General features: G+C 32.5%; 2 protein-coding genes across 5 annotated transcripts; one reads left to right on the forward strand and one right to left on the reverse strand.

Moving 5' to 3' along the window:
* The first annotated feature begins 8,521 nt into the window (after nt 1-8,521).
* LOC7496426 (polyadenylate-binding protein-interacting protein 10) lies at nt 8,522-14,007 on the forward strand. Of its 3 annotated transcripts, none has more exons than XM_024582555.2 (11): nt 8,522-8,789; nt 8,911-9,508; nt 9,684-9,791; nt 9,904-9,948; nt 10,057-10,129; nt 10,206-10,318; nt 10,451-10,510; nt 10,602-10,649; nt 10,737-10,805; nt 13,474-13,535; nt 13,649-14,007. In XM_024582555.2, the coding sequence occupies exons 2-11, from the start codon at nt 9,005-9,007 to the stop codon at nt 13,704-13,706; spliced, it is 1,140 nt and encodes a 379-aa protein (XP_024438323.1). In that variant the 5' UTR covers nt 8,522-8,789; nt 8,911-9,004; the 3' UTR covers nt 13,707-14,007. The 3 variants fall into 3 exon arrangements, with proteins under 3 accessions (XP_024438323.1, XP_024438322.1, XP_002317806.2); XM_024582554.2 differs by having other exon boundaries at nt 8,523-8,789; nt 9,681-9,791; XM_002317770.4 differs by having other exon boundaries at nt 8,523-8,785; nt 9,681-9,791.
* Nucleotides 14,008-18,292: 4,285 nt separating this feature from the next.
* On the reverse strand, nt 18,293-20,444 carry LOC7496427 (uncharacterized). Of its 2 annotated transcripts, none has more exons than XM_024582698.2 (6): nt 19,630-20,444; nt 19,422-19,533; nt 19,174-19,297; nt 19,062-19,095; nt 18,732-18,954; nt 18,293-18,638 (listed from the first exon to the last, which is right to left on the reverse strand). In XM_024582698.2, the coding sequence occupies exons 1-6, from the start codon at nt 19,846-19,848 to the stop codon at nt 18,565-18,567; spliced, it is 786 nt and encodes a 261-aa protein (XP_024438466.1). In that variant the 5' UTR covers nt 19,849-20,444; the 3' UTR covers nt 18,293-18,564. The 2 variants fall into 2 exon arrangements, with proteins under 2 accessions (XP_024438466.1, XP_024438467.1); XM_024582699.2 differs by having other exon boundaries at nt 19,174-19,291; nt 19,630-20,443.
* Between the last annotated feature and the right edge of the window lie 963 nt (nt 20,445-21,407).

A 21,407-nucleotide genomic window follows, 5' to 3' on the forward strand; every position in this document is an offset into this window, starting at 1 on the left:
CAATTTGCATATTAGAACAAGTCAATAAACAAGGCATGGAGTTGGAGATTTGCCACTTCAAGTGCTCTTATAGCCTAATCATGCATTAATCATCGATTGTTTAAACTTGTTAAAATCTGGAAAGCATGTTTGTAGCGTGCTAAATATAGTTTTAGGAGAAAAGGACCTCTGGGCATTAATTAAAAGTGAGAGTGACATTCATCCATTTTTTTTTTTTAGAATTGATGTGTACATGTTGCACGGATCACATTGTTAAATTAAATATGAGTAGCTTCTTTAGCCCTTCAGAAGCAATAATAATTAATAATACATCAATTATTAATTTTTTCTTTTCAGACAATTTTAAAAGTGCATCTTCACATCGATTTTGTACATTCAAGAAAAAAATTAATGAGTTCACCGACCTTGACTCTATATTACAACAGCATAATCTTGGATAACTCTAAAGGGTATACCACAACTAGTTAGACTCTAGATTTGTTTTCTAAAGGTTACCAGTTCAAGTCTTACAAATCTCAGGGCCACTGAAAACTTATATAGTCACTAACTCAGGGCCACTGAAAGCTTATATAGTTACTAACTTAAGATCTATGAAATTAGTTAAGATGCGCATAAACTAGCACGAATACGTACATTAATAATAATAATAAAAAAAAGCATAATCTTGGATGCGAGATTTGTTGACTTCCTTTCTTTTTTAGGAAAAAAAAAACCCTGCCAAGAGATTATGCATGTTTGCCTAAGGCCAAGAGACCTGAAATTCATTCACTTCAAAGATTTATGAGGATGCTCATGAGATATATCTTTCCGTCTTTAGTTATTGTGGCTGATGTGACATGAAAACAACAGAACAAGCCATATTATCAAAGCACCTCTGGTATTTATTGCATGAGGGTGGAGATCTAGCGGTGGGGGCGATAAGGATCATCTCGTTTTTTGTTTGTTTTTCAGACACTCGGAGACACACAAAGGGTTTCACAATCTCTCTCTGTTTCCATTTTTTAACAAGATTTTTGGATTTGCCAATTACGTGCCCTCTTTGAATGCGTTATCCATTGCAAGCAAGGCCTTTTCAGGCAAGGCATTGAGCCTCCCTAGTGATCGCGACCTCCGAGCACATGGGGCTGCACAGGCCACCATTCATAGCATCGATTTCATGCTCTGCTCCCTCGACTTGAGCATCATGTATTGGAGTCACGGCACCGATTTCAACTCTGCTGTTTTTTAAGATTTTCAAGCCGAAAGAATCTGTAGGGTAAATTGCAGTGATTTTATTTTATTTGGAGATTCAAGTAAATTGATACTTCAACAATAATCAATTTGTTTTGTTCTTTAAAATACTAGTATTAGAAATTGGTATCGTTGTTAAAAAGACTGTTCTAAGTAAAAAAATAAAAATAAAATTAAAATTTTTAAAAATACTTTTAAAATATAAAAACAAACAGGGATGTAAGGACAGGTGAGATAGCTTTTATTTTTTAAAAAAATATATTAAAATAATATTTTTATTTTTTAAAATTTATTTTTAACCTTCATCTAAAATAATATAAAAATAAAATAATTTTTTTTTTTAAAGCAAGGACACGCCGCTTAAACGAGCACCCTGAATCTTGAAAACAGCCCATCACTCATGCTGTCCATCACAAATCAATGGCTGAGATTTGGCAATCGAATCAATCACAATCAAGATTAGATGGGGTCCATTACCCAGAGTGCTCTCTTTTCACATTTGCAATTCAGCCATCAGTTTCAGTTGCTTGCTGTTTCTTCAATTTTAAAGAGGAAAACACGTTTTATATATATATATATAGCACGTGGATTTAAAAGATTAGGTAGAATAGTATTTTTTATTAAAAAAAACAATAAAATATCATATTTTATTATTATTGGATTGGTATAAAGTTTGTGTGGGCGCGTGAAATGAAAATTTTACCCTTATAAAACAAAAACATATAATTATAGTTGGCGGGATAATTTGATATTTTTACAAGAGTCCATTAATTATTGTTAAATTTAAAAAGAGGTAAATTAGTCTTTTCATGTTTTTTAAAGCATAGTGAATTTACTATACCACCTTTAAAACTATTTTTTTTAAAATTGACATACAAGGAAGTTTTTACATTTTCAATTTTTTAAATACAATAAAATGACTTAGATCCTTTAAAAGTAAATTTTTTTTTAACTTTGAGGTTTTTTTTTCATTATGTTTTTTTTTAATAATCTAGTTTATAGAGAGACAATTTAATAATTTTATAAATATAAATATTATTAAAAAAGTTGACGATATACGTGTTGCACATGTCAACGAGTGGGTAGTGGTCACACTTTTTAGACAGCAAGTATGGAGTCACCCAGCCACCAAACATCGGCTTCAAGGGCGATATTCAAATCATCTTTGTGACATGTTTCGTGTTTGTTGTTGTATAATTAATTTGTTTCGATTTACTTTTTACAAGATTGTTATGATCTCATGACCTAGATTGCAGCGGAGTGCAAACATATGATCCTCATTTTATTTTTGTATGTGCAAGCATCAACACTTTTACTCATAATTATATTTTTCTCGACGTCAAAAAATACGTGGACAACACTTGCATGTTTATTTTTTGGTGTTCGAAAAAAATAATCAAAGCTAGGTTCAATAGATATGTTAACACCTTTATTTTGTATTTATTGACATATATTATTCTTGATTTTTTTTTCTATTCATGCTTAGAACTTTTTTTGTCAAAAAAATCATGTTGAAAAAACATGTAAATTCATTTCTTTTCCTGGAAAAATAAAAATCACAGCCAAACGCAGGTAAAATAACTAATTTATCTAGAAAAAACAAGTAGTGAAACTTTTACCTACGCATTGTGAATTCATTAGTCTTTTCATTTCATGACAATAAAGATCGTTAAATAAGTAGACCTAATTAATCATAAACCACCTTGTTCACTCGAAACAATTAACTTTAGAGTGTTCTTAAATCAACTCATGTCAAGTACGATTGAACAAACCCTTTGAAATCCATGTGCCATGCTATGTTTGATAGAATAAATTCTTTAAAACGTCGATTATAATGTCCTATTTTTTTATTTATTTAAAAAAAAACAAATTATTTTGAATTATTTTTCAAAGTTATTTTTGCTTGAAAATTTATCAAAATAATATTTTTTATTTTTTAAAAATTATTTTTGATATTAATATATCAAAATAATTTAGAAGTACAAAAATATTAATTTTAAAAAAATAAAAATAAAAATAATTATTACTATTAATATTAAAAACACTTTTAAAATATAAAAATAAACCATCAACCTCCTCGTCTGAAGATGAATTTTCTTTGCACTTGACTACAAGGAGATTGGAATTAATCTATACAATTCAATCGAGTACTTAATAATATTATTTACAGAGACAAAATCACATTGGTTGACTTTTTAAATTGGAAAACATGCACCAAAGTCCAAATAGAAAACATGGTCAAAACCTTGTCCAAATTCTCCACGTTCATCTCATAATTAGGACAGTCTTCATGTCTATCCATCTATCTATGTATACAGTTGTTTTATGCCATGGACAGGGATAGAACTGCCAGCACAACAAGTTCGATTCTCGAACAGTCAAATTCCATTGCAGCAGCACCGCACCCTTCCTCTCTGGTGGCTTGAACAGGTAAAGGCCACCCGTTGACAAATAACTATTGCCTCTTGTTTTCGCCCCCTAGGGTTTCCTCGGGTCAAGGTTTCTGAATCAAGATTCCATTCTCGGTTTTTCTCTAGAAAAATAACATATTTATATCATAAAAATATCTTAAATTTTATTCTTAATATAGTATTGAATTAGCAGGCATCAATCTGGAAAAGCGTATCTGAATTTGTTATTTAGAGATCATCAATTTAAAAACTTCAGAACATGTAAAATTAGTTGAGATACATATAATCTAGTTCGGATATCTATATTATTTTTTATAAAAAAAAACATGATATTTATCATTTGAATGTACCTTTAAATAATTAAAATCTATATAGTTTAACATTGCTGATAAATTAATAATCTTAACTGGATAATATATTAATTTAATCTCAACTTAAATTTAAGGTTTGAACAATATATTGATCGAATGATTAATTAATAAAATTTGAATTTACTATTTAAATGTGTTAAATAAGTTAGTTTCCATGTTATTTCCATATATTCAGATTAAAAAAAAAAGTAACAAATATTTTTTTATAAAACACATTAATCGGAATAAAAGTATTGATTAAAGCAGTATTATTAAATCTCCAGCATGAGTTGACCTTGTCAATTTCCGACGACACGATTAGCAAACAACAACGACCCAATCAACTTATTCAAAAACCCGATTTATATATATAAAAAAACTACATCGGTTTAATTTTTTAAGAAAATCATGAAATAAAACCGTTCTTATTTACCAATGTTAACCTATTTAGACGATGTCAGATATTTAGAAATGCAGTGCAAATCGTGTTTTTTTTAAATTTAATTTTTTGTTTTTGCTAAAAATTAATTTTTTTGGTATGTTTTGGATCGTTTTGATGCGTTAATCTCAAAAATAATATTTAAAAAATAAAAAAAATATCATTTTGATGCATGTCGGCACAAAAAGTATTTTGAAAAGCAACCATAATCACACTTTCAAACAGGCAATATAGGATTAGAGAATGATTTAAATCTGGTTTATTTTTATGTTGTAAAAATATATTTTTAAAAAAATTATTTTATTTATTTATTTTAAATTAATTTTTTTAAATATTTTAAAATTATTTTGATGAGGTGATTCAAATGTAGATTTAAAAAAAAATATTATTTAAATATATTTTAAAATAAAAATATTAAAAAAAACAATAATTAAAGCATTAACTAATATGGCCCTAAAATATGGAGAAAAGTACAAAATTACCCTCACTGGCAAGGAAAAGACAAAAATAAGAGATTAGGCCAGTCAGTTAGCAGTACTATTGATTTTCTAACACCAGCACAAAGTGTGGGCCCACTAGGCTCCATGGTTGTTGCGCTTCTCGAGGAGGAGATAGAAACCGATACTATCTACCTGCTCATCACGGCGGTGCACGGTGACAGCTTTTGTGACTCTATCACCTAACAACCAAATGCTAGATCACACGTGGCACTTAGCGTGACGTTTGCTATGGTTCTGGAGATTAGGCTCGCCCGCACGCTAGCATTTATAGCATTCATGGGTACATCCGATCGCATCGTTGCTTATGTGACATGCATGGATGGATGGTACATGACATGAAATGGCATGTATGGAGTTTTTTGTTATTTTTGGGGGTTTGACAGAACTGGATCGATGGATTAAATTGAAACTAATTTGGATTTTTTGGGAAAAAATGATCAACTAATCGTGAAGGTGGGTTTTTTAAAAACAATAATTATGATATTTAGATGGACCGAACCAACTACATGGAAATTAATTTTCTATGGGTTTCTTGATGTTGCGTGTTTATTATTATTATAAAATTTGGTCTAATTTAGTGGTTTAATTCCACGACTTACTAATTCAAGATATTGTCAAGCCTAGATTCCATGTCGAACCGAGTAGAGAGTGATTGGGTCGATACAGTTAAAATCATGATAACATTTTATTTTATTTTTAAAAAACTAAAATAATACCATTTTGATTTTTAAAAAAATATTAAAATGATATTATTTTAGATTGGGCCGAGTCAAACATGGTAACTCTCTCAATTTATAAATGATACTCTGGAACCAGGTTAAATATCAAGTCGGGTCTTATAACTATGGTGTTGGCTAGGATAAAGATCAAAACGATATCGTTTTAGTTAAAAAAAAGTCAACGGGTTACAACCGGATTTTTGACTGAATCACACCAGGTTTTTCCTTTCTTTATTTTTTCTTCAACCCGGGCCGGGTTTCAAAAATATGATTTTTTACAAGTAAAGCAAGAATTTTAGAATCAAATAACGAATTGAAAAAACATTTTTAATTGTAAGCATTTGTTCTGGTCTTGGTAATTAAGGTTCATGATAGCTATGTGAATCTTTTGGGACAGAAAGAAGGGAAGGGGACAAGGATTGTTTGGGTGTACAAGAAAATAAAATATTACAAGATGGCATAAAATTAATACGTTTGAATTTAAAATAACAATTAAACAAAAACAATTATGATGTTTTTTTTTAAAGTTAAATTTAGCTCTGATGAGAGACATGCCTGTATCACCATCCGGAGCAGCAAGAAGTTCTTGGGGCAAGTAAACGTTATTGTAAAGCATTTTCACACGTGTAGTTAAAAAGCTTGGAATAATTTGATAAAAATATTTAAGATCTGGAATTAATTTAAAATCCCATACTATGTAGAATAATGCATCTCGATTTTGAAAACAACTTCAAAATATAAATAATAGTCTTGGAGCATGACTTGAATTCTGCAGTATATATAAAAAAATGTGTTATCTTGTTCTAGAAAGTGATGATTAAGTATATGATACGTTTAGGAGTTCTGTATATTTTTTTTGTATTATTAGGATTTTCTAGTTTTTTATTCAAATAAAATAGTTTTTCTTTTTTATTCAATACCAATAGGTTTTTTTTTTTCTATATAAAGCTTTGTAATAGTTTTTTTTTTGACAAGTTAGGCTTGAATTAATAAAAAAAATAAATATTTTGAGTGCTTTTTATGATTATGTTCTTTTCCAGGGTTTTAATATGTAACAAATATTGATTTAACCGAGAAATGTATAGTTAATTATTTTTAATATTTATCGAGTTATTAACTATAAATAGTTTTTTGATTTGTTGGTAGATATATAGGTTAATAAGAATGTGTAGTTAATTGTTTTTAATATTTATTTATAGTCATTAATTATGAGTAGATTTTTGAGTTGTTGATAAATAGATAGGTAGATTTGGATCATCTTTGATTAACTATTCAAAAGTTCTTCACTATATCGTAATCAATTGCAATCTAAGTCATAATTAATAACAAAACCAAACAAAAGTTCATCTTTGGTTTAATCGATTTTTCAGTTTTTTTACTCAACTCTAATTTGAATTATCTTTAATTAACTATTCAAAGTAGTTCTTCACTATATCTTAATGAATTATAATCTAAGTCACAATTAATAACAAAACCAATCTCAGATTAGAGTTAAAAACAATGAAACCATTTGTCATTGAGTTTACTTAATTTAGTATCATCAATTATAACAAGATTTATGCTTGATTGGTTATTTTATTAAAAAATTACATGTTAAATTAAATAAAATAATTTTCCAATCACTAATGCTTGCACTAAAGTTTTTATTCATAACAAATCAAATATTTTAAAACCAGATTATATTAGTGTTTTAGACTAAAAATGTATTTGGAAACACATCTAGTTATATAATTGACCGCATCCAAACAAAACCTAAATCTAAATCTTTTGTATAAATAGAAAAATCTATTGAAGATATAAAAAACAAATCATTTAACACACATAGCAAGTTAAAAACAACCAATTAGATTTTTTTAAAAAAATTCAAAAAGTCATTGATGACAATAAACAAATAAACTCACAACCTCAAAAAAAAAAAAAGAAAAAAAAAAAGAAAAAAGAAGAAGCAGATAATCTCAAGAGATTAGAATAATCAATTTCAGAAGTCAAACACTATCAAATGGTAACTGCTGATAGGAAGATAGAAATCAATACAAACATGGTATGAGCACAAATCCACCTACCCCCACCCTTCAAACATTTTATCCATGGTGGTTGCTTTTTGGGTTAGTAAATAACTATGCAAAATCAAAAAGTATCATTATATACATCCTTATTAAATCTGATTTAACAGTAGAGTTAGCATAAAATTCAGGTCACAAGCCGAGCAAGTCAATTTAAATTTAATTAGATTATATTTTAATTTTTTTATATGAAACAGATTTTTCAGGTGGAATTGAATTTAAAGGGTATTTGAAAATATAATAATAATTATTTTTTAAAGTATTTTTATTTTAAAATTCATCAAAATAATATTGTTTTTTGTCTCATTATTTCAAAATAATTCAAAAATATATATTAATAAATAATATTTAATAAAAAAAATTAAAATTTAAAATAAACACAGTTTAAAATGCAATTCTAAATAGTAGCTTATCTAGCTATCCGTACATGGCCATCATTGGAACCGAAAAGAAGAAGAAGCATGGGTCTGGTCATCGTTATATTCATCCCCTGGGCACCATAGTCATCTCCTCATCATAGTAAAAATCATGAAAGAAAATAACTATCTAGATAGTGGTCTAATAGTAAAAATTTAAAATTAAAAGGTTTATTCCTTCTATTGTCTCAGATTCGAGCCCTATGGTTGCTCATATGATGGCCACTAGAGGTTTACATGGTTGTTAATTTCAGGGTCTGTAGAAATAGTCGAGGTGTGCGCAAGCTGACCTGGATACCTGCGTTAAACTAAAAAAATAAAAAAATAAAAAAAAATGCTTAGGGTGTCTTAATTATCTTAAACAAAATTTTGGGAAAAGAAAGGAAATAAAAGAAAAGCAAGGTCCAGAAAGGCATAAACGGACGATCCAAAGGAGAACCCTTTTCCTTCTCTCTCTACTTGTTTCTTCCTCTCTCCACAGCTATATCTACAGAGAGAATCACCAACACTAAAATCAATACATAAAAACTTATAGTAATCTAATAAAGTAAAAGCTACTCTTTCTGTTTGTCTTCTTTTATCATTCCTGTAAAGATAATCCTCAGCTGGGTTATCTCTTTAACATCTAATTGAAATTGTATAGACAACGGAAACCAGGCAGGTATGTGGCTTTTTTTCTTTTTTTTGTGTGTTTTTCTTTTATGGGTTTCTTTAGAATTTTTACTTCTGTAATAAAAATTGTGACTTGATTGGTTTCTGATAAAAACTTGTGAAATTTACAGAGAAATCTGAAGAAAAGAAGGCATCTGTTTGTGTTTTGGATACAAAGAGAGAGGGGAGGGGGGGCCTAGTGTTTGTCTGTTTGGTTGACTGATCATGGCTGTTGCCGAGAATGCTGGGGTTAGGAATGGAACTACTGGTCAAAACTTTGACAACACTGTAGTGTCATCAGAGACGAAAGATCTTGAGAGATCATCATCAAAACCCAGAAATGAACCAGTGGTGGCTAACAACACTAAAGACTCAAACTTTCAAGGCCAAAACAATGATCATCAGAGTATTAATGGCATGTCTGGTGAGACCGGGGGTTTAAGCAATGGAAAGACTAATGGGCCACAGATGCAAAATGGGTTTGATATGAACCAGTCTGGTGGCTATGGGGATGATCAGATTCATCATCAAAGGGCTAAATCTAACGGGGTTAATGATATGAATGATTTGGTGGAGATGCTGTCAAAGCTGAATCCTATGGCTGAAGAGTTTGTGCCTCCTTCACTAGCTAATCATCCTGGATTTTTTGGTAACGGCTTTGGCTTTAATGCTAACAATTTTCTAGTGCAAATTAATAATGGGATTGCCAATGGACAGACTAATAGAAGGGTATGTGTTATTTTCCTCTTGTTTCTTGTTTTTTTGGTTGTTGTCATGTGATTGCGGATAAAATGGGTACTTTTTTCTGTTTTGACTGTTGCTTTTTTGTGGTTGCTGCTGAAATGGAATAGACTGATTAGAGTTTGTTGCTTTTATTTATCTCTGCTAATTTTGGTTACAGAAGAAGAACAGCTATAATCAAGGGAGGCGAAGGATGAACAACAGGACAAGTATGGCTCAGCGAGATGAGATAATCAAGAGGACTGTATATGTTTCAGACATTGATCAACAGGTAAGAAGTTGCATTTGGCTCTGGTATTATCTTCCCCATTTAGATTTTTTATGCCTTCATTGTTGTTTGTATGCTGATTTTGGGATCATTGTTTCCATGTGATGGTATATAGGTTACTGAAGAGCAACTTGCAGGTCTCTTTATTCATTGCGGACAGGTATATGGCCATGGTCTTGTTTTCTCTCACATGTGCCTTTTTCATCTTGTTAACTGCTGATAGTGGATTGTGTTTCTTATTGATTTCCTCTCGTTTTCTGGGACAAAGGTTGTTGACTGTCGTATATGTGGTGACCCTAACTCTGTTCTACGTTTTGCCTTCGTCGAGTTTACTGATGAAGGTAATTTCAAAAGCTCACATATCTTTTTTTCCTCAGTGGATGAGCGTAGCTATTTAACAATCAAATGTGCTTGCAGAAGGTGCAAGGACTGCATTAAGTTTGTCAGGGACTGTTCTTGGATTTTACCCGCTAAGAGTGCTGCCATCAAAAACTGCAATCGCACCGGTTAACCCAACATTTTTGCCAAGGGTGAGGACTTTCTCGGGTGCAATGGATGGTTTTTTTCAATAACCAATCATCACTTTAGAAACCTGATCAATTGAATGGTGCCTGTCTTAAATTTCTCATTCATTACCTTGCTGACATTATCATGATCCTCAGTCTGAAGATGAGCGCGAGATGTGTGCAAGGACTGTTTATTGTACAAATATTGACAAAAAGGTAATATTGGAAGATACATGATGTGTGCTAATGTTTTTAAGAGCTATATCTGGAACATGTTTCCTAATTTATTTAATTTCTATGAATGTAGATTACCCAGGCAGATGTCAGGCTCTTCTTTGAATCCTTTTGCGGAGAGGTTTGTAGTGGGATGTATAACAAAATTGCAAACATTGCCTGTCCTTGATTGCGGACCATTCCTTATTGGACATTTTGTTTTTAATAGGTTCATCGCTTGAGGCTCCTGGGAGATTATCATCATTCAACCCGCATAGCTTTTGTTGAGTTCGCAGTGGTAATTACCCATTTACTCTTGATCTTTGTATTCTGGCATTTTAGCATCCATATGTTGCTGGTTTTATATATATGCCATTTCTCGTGTCTTGTTAACTTCTACTACTTTAGAACCATTCATTATGTAGAGTTGTTTTTGCAATCTCATTTGGCCTGAATTACTCCATGTTCTTAGACATTTGCTTTTCTTCACTATCGGGGCCGCATGCCTGATTTTCCAGAATTTTGTCTGAAAAGCATGTTTTGTCATTTTTTTTCCTTGTCAAAACAATCTCTCTTCTGTTTTGCTAGTGTTTGTGCATATTTATAGCATTCAGATCTGGATCAAACTTCCTAATGTTTAATCAGGGCTTCTCATTTTGGAAATGTTCAGAAGTTGCAACATTTTTTAGAGGTTGCATATGAACCACATATTGAGCTTCTTAATGAGAGATGTTCATGCTATGTTGGAATTGGCATTTAAAGGATTACAACAAACACTACTTTTGATGTTAGAATTATATGGGGGTTTTTGGAGAACTTTAATTTTAACCTGAGCTGCAGCAGATCAGAAACTCTAGTCAAATTTCCTTTTTGTGGTTCACTGAGGATTCTGTACCTGCTCAAAACCATATAACAATAGTTAAGACATTGATTGTGGTATCAAATAAGTTCATTCATAAACCGATTGTGGAAAATGCAATTGGGTTTGATGGATTTAAAGTTCCGATAAGATTTCCAATGTAGTAGTTGTTGGTGTTCAGGTTACTAATGCTGGCTTGGGTGCAATTAAAGGTTTGGGGTTAGTGAGTAGGAAATATTGAGGCCTCCCTTTTGTTGAATCATGAGTCACTCGTAAATAAAATCATGTTTTATGAGTCCATTCAGTCTTGACCACGTACCCTTTTGGTTGTCCTTCTATGTTCTTCTATGTCATTCTATGCACAGGATTGGCACTAAAGAAGTCAGGGTGGGAAAATATATGGCTGTGGATGTTGCAGACCCTTCACATTGCTTTCTTTGGGTGTGAAACCTGGTCTTTGCCTCATATCACCATTTTTGGATCTGTTTTCTTTAGTGTTGGTCTTGGAGTTGGTTAATATTAATTGATTTCTCGTTTTGGAACATTGTGTACCATGGGTGTGAAACCTGGTCGTAGACCATCCCTTCACACTGCTTTCTTTGGTTGTGAAACATGTCTTTGCATCATATCACTATTTTCGATCTCTTTCTCCAGTGTCAGTCTTCGAGTTGATTGAGATTTCACCTTTTGGAATTTCGTGAATCATGATAATTGCACTGGTGTAGAACTTAATTTGAATCAACACCATTTAGGAGAATTGATGAGGTGGAGATCTAGTGGTGGCGTTGATTTGAAATTGAAGTTGAGACTTGAGGCTCCTTTAGAATGAGGCACACTATCAACAGTGCCTTTATTTAGTAAGAAGATGAAATGCTGAAAACGTTGTGATTAAGAGACTAATTTAATGTTGTCTATAATGTCTCTGGATAGATTTGTATAGAGGTGTCAATTCTACAACATTGGGAAGTGCCATCCCATTTGACTTTAGGGGACCCTGACTCTGCGCGCGCGCGCACTTGTGATTGAGTTGGATGGTTAGAGTACTTCATTCTAGGCAGAAATTGTTTGTGAGGCATTGTCAATCTTCTACTTTATTAGGAATGCTTAGTTTGTCTTGGTTTGCACTTAGTCCTTAAACTACCACTCACTTTTCTTGGCTCCTTTAATCTAGTTTGTTTTGTTTCACTTCTCATTAGTCCTAAAATTCTTCATTTTGTCTTCGCACCTTTAGAATTAGCCCATTGCCTCATCCCCCAACCTAACCCTTTCCCAGACAATAGTTTTAAGCTTTGATAATTAATTAATTATCATAAAAATCTTAGTTTCTTCACACTTTTATATTCAAAGATAATAGTGAAGCTTGCATGATTCTGGCCTTTGGGTGCTCCAGGGATCAAGCCCATGTTTACCTGGGGAAAGCAGTTCCGTTTCCACACTCGGCAAGTTCATTAGGACTGATCTTGTATTCCCCAACCAAAAACCTGGTCATGCACACATCAAAATATTTTGGTCTCACCATTGTATTGGATGGATCTAAAAGTAGTGGTCCTCTGTGCTCCATCCAGGTCTATAGAATCATACCTTTTTCCAAAGCATCATCTACACAACTTCCTGATGTTTTGGCTACAGCCACTGGGTTTATAAACTTGGAGGGATGTCTAGTGAAATGCACATATTGTTGAACATTATCACACACACACACACCATATGGTTGATGTTGCTTGCTTCCACAGTGGAACACTATGTGAAGTCATAGCCTCAGCTCATTATTTTTTATCCCTTCTTTACCATGACAGTATAGAAGTTAGGTCCAAAGATTCCCAACAGTTCAGGCTCAACTATTTGGAAACTGTTTAGGCATGACTATTTGGAAAATGTTTAGGCTTGACTGTCAGGATCGTAGCCCTTGCTTCTTTTGAAGGTGAAAGGTCATTATTTTCTTAATCTCATCGTTAGTATTTATGATGTGTTTGCAATTGCTGTTGGTTAGTTAAACTTCAAAATGCTAGAATGTTCCCATGTCGGGGCTTGATTTTGTGGACCTGTGAGTTTAATTGGGTACTATGCAATAAGAATGTCTATAATGCTGTTCTCTCAACTCTTGCAGGCAGAGAGTGCAATTGCAGCTCTTAACTGCAGTGGTGCGGTTCTGGGATCCTTGCCAATAAGGTAACCTGTCGGATATCTTTGTACCAACTGGCTGTTCACTTTCTCCATTTCCCTTACAAATTGTTCCTTGTAATTTTTTGTGTCTATAACGATCTTTTGTTCTATACATGCAGGGTGAGCCCTTCAAAGACACCTGTTCGGCCTCGCCTCCCCCGTCCACCTTTCAACTGAATCATCCCTAGTGCTTCCTGGTCTGATCAACTGCTGATAGATATATTAATATATACACATATATGTAGATACTGAAATCTTTTGAAGGTGCTTGTGGCTTCTATATCTATCCCAGCATGTTAGCCCTGTATCTTTGTTACCTGTAGGGGGTCGTTTGTGGTTTTGTCTGCAGACTATAGAGTTGGATGGGGTTTCAAGGATATGAATGGCTTTATTTATGTTGCATGTCATGATGAATTTCTTGAGAACTCATACCATGGGAATATTTCTTGTCAATTGAGATGGACTCCTTCACAGTTTTTCTCCTCCTCTTCTTACTTTTGGAGTAGTTTTGGGTTTCTTTTCTTGGCCAATGCCCCAAAGTGATGGAAGAAGTGTTTGGCATCACTTTTAGGTTTCTGGTTCTGGTTGGTCAAGTTAGGTTCTTGTTTCATTTGATTATGATGACATGGTTTTTTTCTCTTCAAAATCACATCATTAAAAATTACAAAAGTTTACTAAAGCAGCATTGCTGACTAGGTGCATATATTAAATTAATTTTTAATATATTTCATGGGAAAGTCACGGGTTGGGTTCATTGGACTTTGTAGCTTTTTCTAATGAGGAGAAGGTAAAGTGGACCCAAAATAATTGATATTTCACTGATTGCAGAGAGAAGTGAGAGGTTGGCCTCTGGCAGGCTCTGAAGGGGTAATGAATATCTATAAAAATTCATGTTAGCTCACGTAATGCTTGCCATGACCGCTTTGTCTATTCATTTTCATGAGCTTTGCAACACCTCGAGGTTTCAAACCAAAGCTTGGAATGCTAACAAAACACACGACGAGGAGGAAGGATTAGAGCGAATTTTTATCTTTGTAACACACTATGCCAATATGGAGATGCATCACAACCAATCGTCAGAGAATCAATAGATTTCTTTTCGGGAGTGATTCATCCTTCTTGAATGCAACAATGTTTGTTTTTGCAGTATAATTATATATTTAGATTGTTTTATTAAAACAATCAAAATGATAAAATTATCCTTGAGATTCGAAAAATCAAAGGCTAATTATGGGGGTGTTTTGGGTTTTTTAAATTGTTTTTTTGTTATGCTTGGATTTTGACAAGGACGTCTTGGTAATCTTAGGTTTAAAGATATTATAAAAAAAAAATCACACGCACACGTCAATATATGATGGCCTTGACGCTATTCAAGTGGTGCTTGAGAGCCCGTATAGCAACCAAAATCCCACTTTCACTGCGGTGTTAGGAGCGTCGCATCATCATCTTTTCGACAGTGTGATACGTGCTCACAAAGGAGGTTTGGTTGGGCTGCGGTGAATGTTTTTTTTTCCTTCTCTCTTTTCTCTCTCATTCCCTAGAAAATCATGTTTGAACTTTCAAAAAATGAATTGTATTATCTGGTATGTAATCTTATCGATTTTGGTCCATTTTCTTTTAATTACTGTTTATTTGGCTTTTGAACCTTTTTGAAGTTTGGATTTTGTTCAATTTCATCCATTGACATTTTATTCAATTTGATTTTTTTTATTCGATTTAATTCCTCTACTTTTAATTCTCTATTTCTATGTTTTATACTTTTTTTGATTATTTTTTTCTTGCAATTTCATCCATTTTCATTTTATTACATTTTTTAAATTCATTTTTATTCTCATTCTTTTGATTTTTATATTCTTATCCTTTTCTTGATTTATCTTTTTAATTTTGTCCCTCAACATTTAATTTGATTTTCTATCTAGTTCTGGTCCTCATTTTTTTAGTAATTTTTTTTTTATCATTTTCTTAGTTTTTTTGTTTTACAATTTACCCCTAATTATATTCTTTCATTTTTATACCATATTTAGTATGTATTGTTAGAGTTTTAAATTATTTTATGATTGGATATTTTACTTTGTTATTTTTTGTGTAGTTGCCTTCCAGCATGGTGGTCCTTTATTAAAAATTGATTTTTAAAATTATTTTTTATAATTTGCCATTTGGTTACTAAGCCCTTAGCTTCATTGTTTGTTGCACTTTTTTTTTTTGTTGAGTTATCACATTCTCATATCCCGGGTAATATGTTAGTCAAGTTAACCATAGTTATCTTAGGTTTTTTTTCCTCAGTTTGTTTTTGTGAAATTTATTTTTTTACAATTTTATACTTTGACGTTAAATTATTGGCTTTTGAACTATGTGATTTTTTTACTTTTGTTTCTTTTGGGTTATCTCGGGTGCATGTTAATCACGTTGACCCAGGTTAGCTTGCATTTTCTTACTCAATATTTTTTTATTTAACTTCGTTCTTTTTTACGAGGTCTTTCTTTTGAAAGTCTATTTTTTTTTTATTCTGATCTCATATCGTGAGTGGCGAGGTCAGTCAGGTTAACCCAAGTTGACTCAATTTTTTTTTATATAACTTTATGTTTTTTTTTTAATTTTATTAATTTACATACAATTATTTTTCCTTGAGTTTTGTCATTTTCTTACTTCTCTTTCCGCTTCGTTATTTCTAGAGCGGGTTGGTCAACCTAACTCGGGTGAACTTGTGTTTTCATTCACAATATTTTTTTTATTTAGCTAGGGCCTTTTTTTGTTTGGTCCTTCTTTTGGAAGTTTATTTTTTTTTATCCTGATCTCATGTCGCGGTAGGCGGGTTAGTTGAGTTAACTCGGGTCGACTCAGATTTTTTTCCTCTATATTTTTATGATTTTTTTTTTCAATTTCATCATTTTGCAATAAATTATTGGCCTTTGAGCTTTGTCGTTTTTTTGCTTTTCTTTATGTTTGGTTATTCCGAGAGCGGGTTGATAAAGTTAACCCGGGTTGGCTTTGGGTTTTTTTGATGTTTTTTTTTTAATTGAACTTTGGTTTTCTTTGCTAGGTCATCCTTTTGATGTTCTTTTTTTTATCCCGATCTCATATCGCGGGTTGTTAGTTCGTTAAGTTACCCTAAGTTGACTCGGGATTTCTTCTTCGACATTATATTTTTATGATGTTTTTTTTAATTTCTTTTTGCGGGTTTTTTCGGTCTTATATCTTGGATTATATTTTTAATTAATTTAATCTAGATTGTCTCGGATTATTGTCTAAATATTTTTTTTTAGTGTTGAAAAAAATTTGGCCCGGCTCACGCTCGAGGCATGAATCTTTTCTATGATTTCAATCACTCTCCTTTCAAGGGAATGAGGCTGTGCCTTGGGCTCGAGGGTTAACATATCCTTAAACCATGAATCTTTTCTATGATTTCAATATCTGTGAACTCTGCATGTTGGGTTTGTTTTACAAGGCTTATAAATGTTGAATCTAAGGGCTAGAAGTTCACCATGTTTCCTAAGTTTCGACAATGGGGAAAGAATCGAAAGCTTAAGGCATGTTTGTTTCTCGAAATTCACTTTTCAGGAAATCATTTTCCAAATTTTCCTGTGTTTGTTTGCCATTAGGAAAGTTAGTCAACGAAAAACATTTTCCGGTCAACGGAAAACACTTTCCAATTAAAGAAAAATTTGGTTTGGTTTCCAGAAAATTATTTTCCCTTTTGGCTGTGTTTGTTTTCCGGAAAGTGGTTTCCTGAAAACCACTTTCCAAACTTTCCTGTGTTTGTTTGCCATTAGAAAAGTTGGTCAACGAAAAACACTTTCCAGTCAAAGGAAAATTTGGCTTGGTTTTCAGGAAAGTGTTTTCCTGAAAAATTTGGACGGAAAACACTTTCCGGAAGTAGTGAAAAATTTAGAAATGTCATTATTTGCTGATTATATCAAATTTGATCCTCAAATTTTTGATTGTTATATATAATTTGTTTTGAATATTTATTTTTCAATTCCATCACTTAAAATTTAATTTTTATATTAATTTTAGTCCTTATTTTTATAATTGCTATTTGCTTTTTTCTTATCATTTTTTTATTGAAATTTTTTATCTATCAAATTTGATCCTTTTTTTTTTGTTTGTTACTTATTTTATTTGAAATAATTTATGAAATGTTAATTATTATTATTTTAATTTATTCACCTTTCATTTTTTTTTTAATTTTTTAGATTTGATCTCTATTATTTTGATTATTATTTATTTTATTTGAAATAATTTATGAAATTATATTTTTTTTCAATTTCATTCTCATTCAAACTTTTTAATTTGTAAGATTTGTTCCTCATTATTTTAATAAACTTGAGAAAAATAAAACATTAATAAGTTATTTTCCAGCTCATTTTCCATGACATAACCAAACACTGAAAAGTGTTTTCCAACTTATTTTCCATTACACTACCAAACATCGGAAAATACTTTCTCGAAATTCACTTTCCTGGAATTCACTTTTAAAAAAAAAACTACTTTCCAGCAAACAAACAGGGCTAAGTTTTCAGGGCAAGCAAAAGCCCAACAACACTTCTCAGCGTCTGGTTGGCTGGCTAAAATTGTCTCAATCAATTAGCTAAAAGCAATATTGTGTGTGAGATCATGTTTCATAAAAAAATTAACACACGCTGGTTATGTAAAACACAGTTGATCAGAAATAGTTGATGGCCAAGCCATCCAATCTTTTTATTTTGATCTCAACTCAACCAAATGTAATTTTAATGCAAATGGATTCATGGATGCAAACATGATTGAATTCTATATAAACTTTCAATTCCCATTTCATTTCAGAAAGGAAAATTTTTGAAGTGAAAACACAACTGTGCTAAACCATCACCGAGAGACAAAATGTGCAGCAGCATCCATGCTTGATCAAAATTCTGACCATACTGTATGATGGTGTGTGTCTTGAAGAAGTAAACTATACAGAACCTGTAAAAGTTTCTTCTTTCTATGGAATCTATTCTGTTACACCCTGCTGACTCTGAAATGGTGTGAACTAATAATGTTGTTATAATCAAGCCTATTTCTTCTGTTCAGATACAGTTCCTGGCACTCTCATTGCTGTTTGTTCTGCTGCCGCGGCAGGTCTTGCTTCTGCGTACATATCATGATGTCATATGTTGAGTGTCAATTCGTGGAAACATCAACACAAATAGTAATAACACAAAATTTCTCTAGACACTTAACTGGTAATTGGTAGTGAGGAGGAAGCTGAAGTAGGATTCGATAAGGTCCCAAGAGCATTGTGTTGCTGAGAGTTGTGCATCATTTTTGGGTAGTGACTTGGGCTGTTTTGTCCATGTTGAGCATAGAGTGGATAGTAATTCATGTAGACTCCAGGGGAACCTGGTGCCGCGGCGGGGTAATAGAATGGAAACTGTTTCCCTCCGTATGCATTGTAAAAATTATTCTGCAAGACAAAAAAAAAAAAAAAAACTTGTTGGGCAATCAAAACCTGTACACGCTTCTGCCTGTGTATGCAGGCATTTATCAGTGAGCTATCTCAGAAAAACTAACCATTGCATAAGTGCTCTGTGGGTAGATAGGATACCTGAAAGGTAAGGGGCAAGAAAATTAGAAGACAATTAAGTATTTCGACAATTCTTTTCAAATAAGATAGTTTCTTTACCCAAAAACTGAATTAGGAAATGCATATTGAGGTATTTGTTGATTGAAGTACGCAGAAGGGCCATGAGTGTTTAATGGTGTGATGGATCTTGATGCTGCAGGTCCAAGTTTATCAGTTCCTGCAGCTTTAAGGAAAAAGGGAAAAAAAACAAGGATTACAATAAAAATCACCAACATGGAATCAAGACACAGAATTATGAACTTCCTACTAGTGGCAAGCAATCATGGACCAGATGCAGTTAATCAGACCTTTCTTTTGTGCACCAAAGGCAGCAAGATTGCAGTTGGCTCTCCTTCCATCAATAACAGGATATGGATTTTGACAAGCTCTTGTTGCTGAACCAGGATCCTTGAAAGTTACCTAAGAAGCACACACATGACAAAACTATAGTGAATCACATACATGATCATGCCTAATCTGCAGAAAACTTAGCTAAAAACAGTAGGGCTAGCTTACAAAGCCATATCCTTTTGATCTTCCTGTGCTCCTATCAATGATCACAACTGCTTCTTTGATCTCTCCAAACTGCTCAAAATACCTGTGTAAAGAATCACTTCTAGTCTCCCATGGCAATCCTCCAACAAAAATCTTGGTGTAAGTTGTGTCACGAGTGAATTCTGAAACACTATTAGTTCCATTGATCACCATCTTATTTTCCATGATCTCTTGAGACATCCCAATTCTGATACACTAAATCCGAACTGCCACAAGCTGCTGCAAGAACTAAACAAAGAACTAGCTATATGATCCTCCCCCAGATGCCAAAATATGGTGAAAAAGAGCCAGAAAGTTGGAAAGAGCAGTCTGATCAACCAAAATCAATACCAAAACACTACTTTAATCCACACCCTGCCTTTTCTGCCACCTGTTTCTATATATAAAAAAATAGTCTGTCAGGTGCTCTTGGATTCCCCAGCAAAGATACTCTTAACAAGAAAACTGTTAACTGTTTAGAAAATTAAAAGTTTTAGGCTCAAAAGAAACCGAAAAACATGAGAAAACCCTAAGCACATATGCAATATACATTTTTTTTTGTGCAGACTAATACGGAAAGATAGAGAAGAAGAACAAGAGATGAGGGCAGATGTTTAGGAAATTTCCAAAGTACTAAAAAACAAAATTTTTGTTTCCATTCTTTGGAACATGCTTTAATGGGTCCAAAGTTTTTGTGCCTGAGGTATCTAACTTCCTACCTCCTACCAACTGTTCCTAGTTTTTCTTCCTCGCTAAGTCTTCAAGAGTGGGACCATGAAGAGATAAACCCTTTCATTTCCTTTCATTTCAGGGAAGATTAATTAGCCACTTGCCCTTAATTTATATATTGATGGTGCTAGGGCTTTAAAAATGTGAAAATGATTTATGACCAGGTGTCCCACGCAGTGATCTATGATCATGGAAGAAGACTTTTTGTAGCATAAATATTCAAGGTTGTAATCATGGTGGTGACTCAAATCGTAAATTATTAATTACAAGTAGATAAGGCAGCATGGATGCTTTGTCCGATAGTGGACCATTTAGAGATTAAGATAAACCAAGACAATTATTCTAACGGAAAAATCAAGATTTTGTTTTCATTTTCCAATGATAGAGAAGGAGAACCTGTCCCTGCTTTGATTGTGCTGTGTATGGGTCAAACCTTACTTTCTTGTTGTCTTCTTTAATCGCAACTTTTCATGTTTTAGTTTCGGTGGGGGAACCGAGAGTTACGCCGCAGGGCTAAACTAATTTCTTTTTGGTTTTATAGACATGTTTTGAAGAAGAAGAAGAAGAAGATTAGTGATTCAAGTTAGACAGCTGAATAGATTAATTTTAACTTAATTAAATGATAAAAATTAAATAACGACAACATATAGATAAAAATGAAAAACAAACATCTTTCCAAAAAGAGAACAAACAAAATTGGATAAAAAAACAACATAAAAAAATTAGTCCAAATCAACTCAAGTTAGAATGACAAATCTATAATCCCGGTAATTAGAACCGAGAAAAACCAGGTTATCCCGTTAAATCCACGACTTAAATCATGAAATCGAGATAACCCGGGATAAAAATAACGAAGAAAATAACAAAGCCCTTTTTTTAAAAAAAAAACAATAGTGAATGATGAGAACATAAAAGAAAATAAATAAATAAATAAATAAAAAATAATGTCAATTCACTTTAGCTTTTTAAACATACGATCTTGGTCATTAGAATAGAAGCACCCTCTCTTGAAAAACCATGAAACCCAACTT

This window comes from Populus trichocarpa, chromosome 12 (assembly GCF_000002775.5).
Source record: "Populus trichocarpa isolate Nisqually-1 chromosome 12, P.trichocarpa_v4.1, whole genome shotgun sequence".
NCBI lineage: Eukaryota > Viridiplantae > Streptophyta > Magnoliopsida > Malpighiales > Salicaceae > Populus > Populus trichocarpa.

Coding starts and splice junctions, on each gene's coding strand:
- LOC7496426 (XM_024582554.2), top strand. CDS start 9,005: ATGGCTGTTGCCGAGAATGCTGGGGTTAGGAATGGAACTACTGGTCAA. Junction 9,949..10,056: donor TCTTTATTCATTGCGGACAG/GTATATGGCCAT, acceptor TCTGGGACAAAG/GTTGTTGACTGTCGTATATG. Junction 13,536..13,648: donor CTGGGATCCTTGCCAATAAG/GTAACCTGTCGG, acceptor CTATACATGCAG/GGTGAGCCCTTCAAAGACAC.
- LOC7496427 (XM_024582698.2), bottom strand. CDS start 19,848: ATGTCTCAAGAGATCATGGAAAATAAGATGGTGATCAATGGAACTAAT. Junction 18,955..19,061: donor CACAGAGCACTTATGCAATG/GTTAGTTTTTCT, acceptor TTTGTCTTGCAG/AATAATTTTTACAATGCATA. Junction 18,639..18,731: donor CTCCTCACTACCAATTACCA/GTTAAGTGTCTA, acceptor ATATGTACGCAG/AAGCAAGACCTGCCGCGGCA.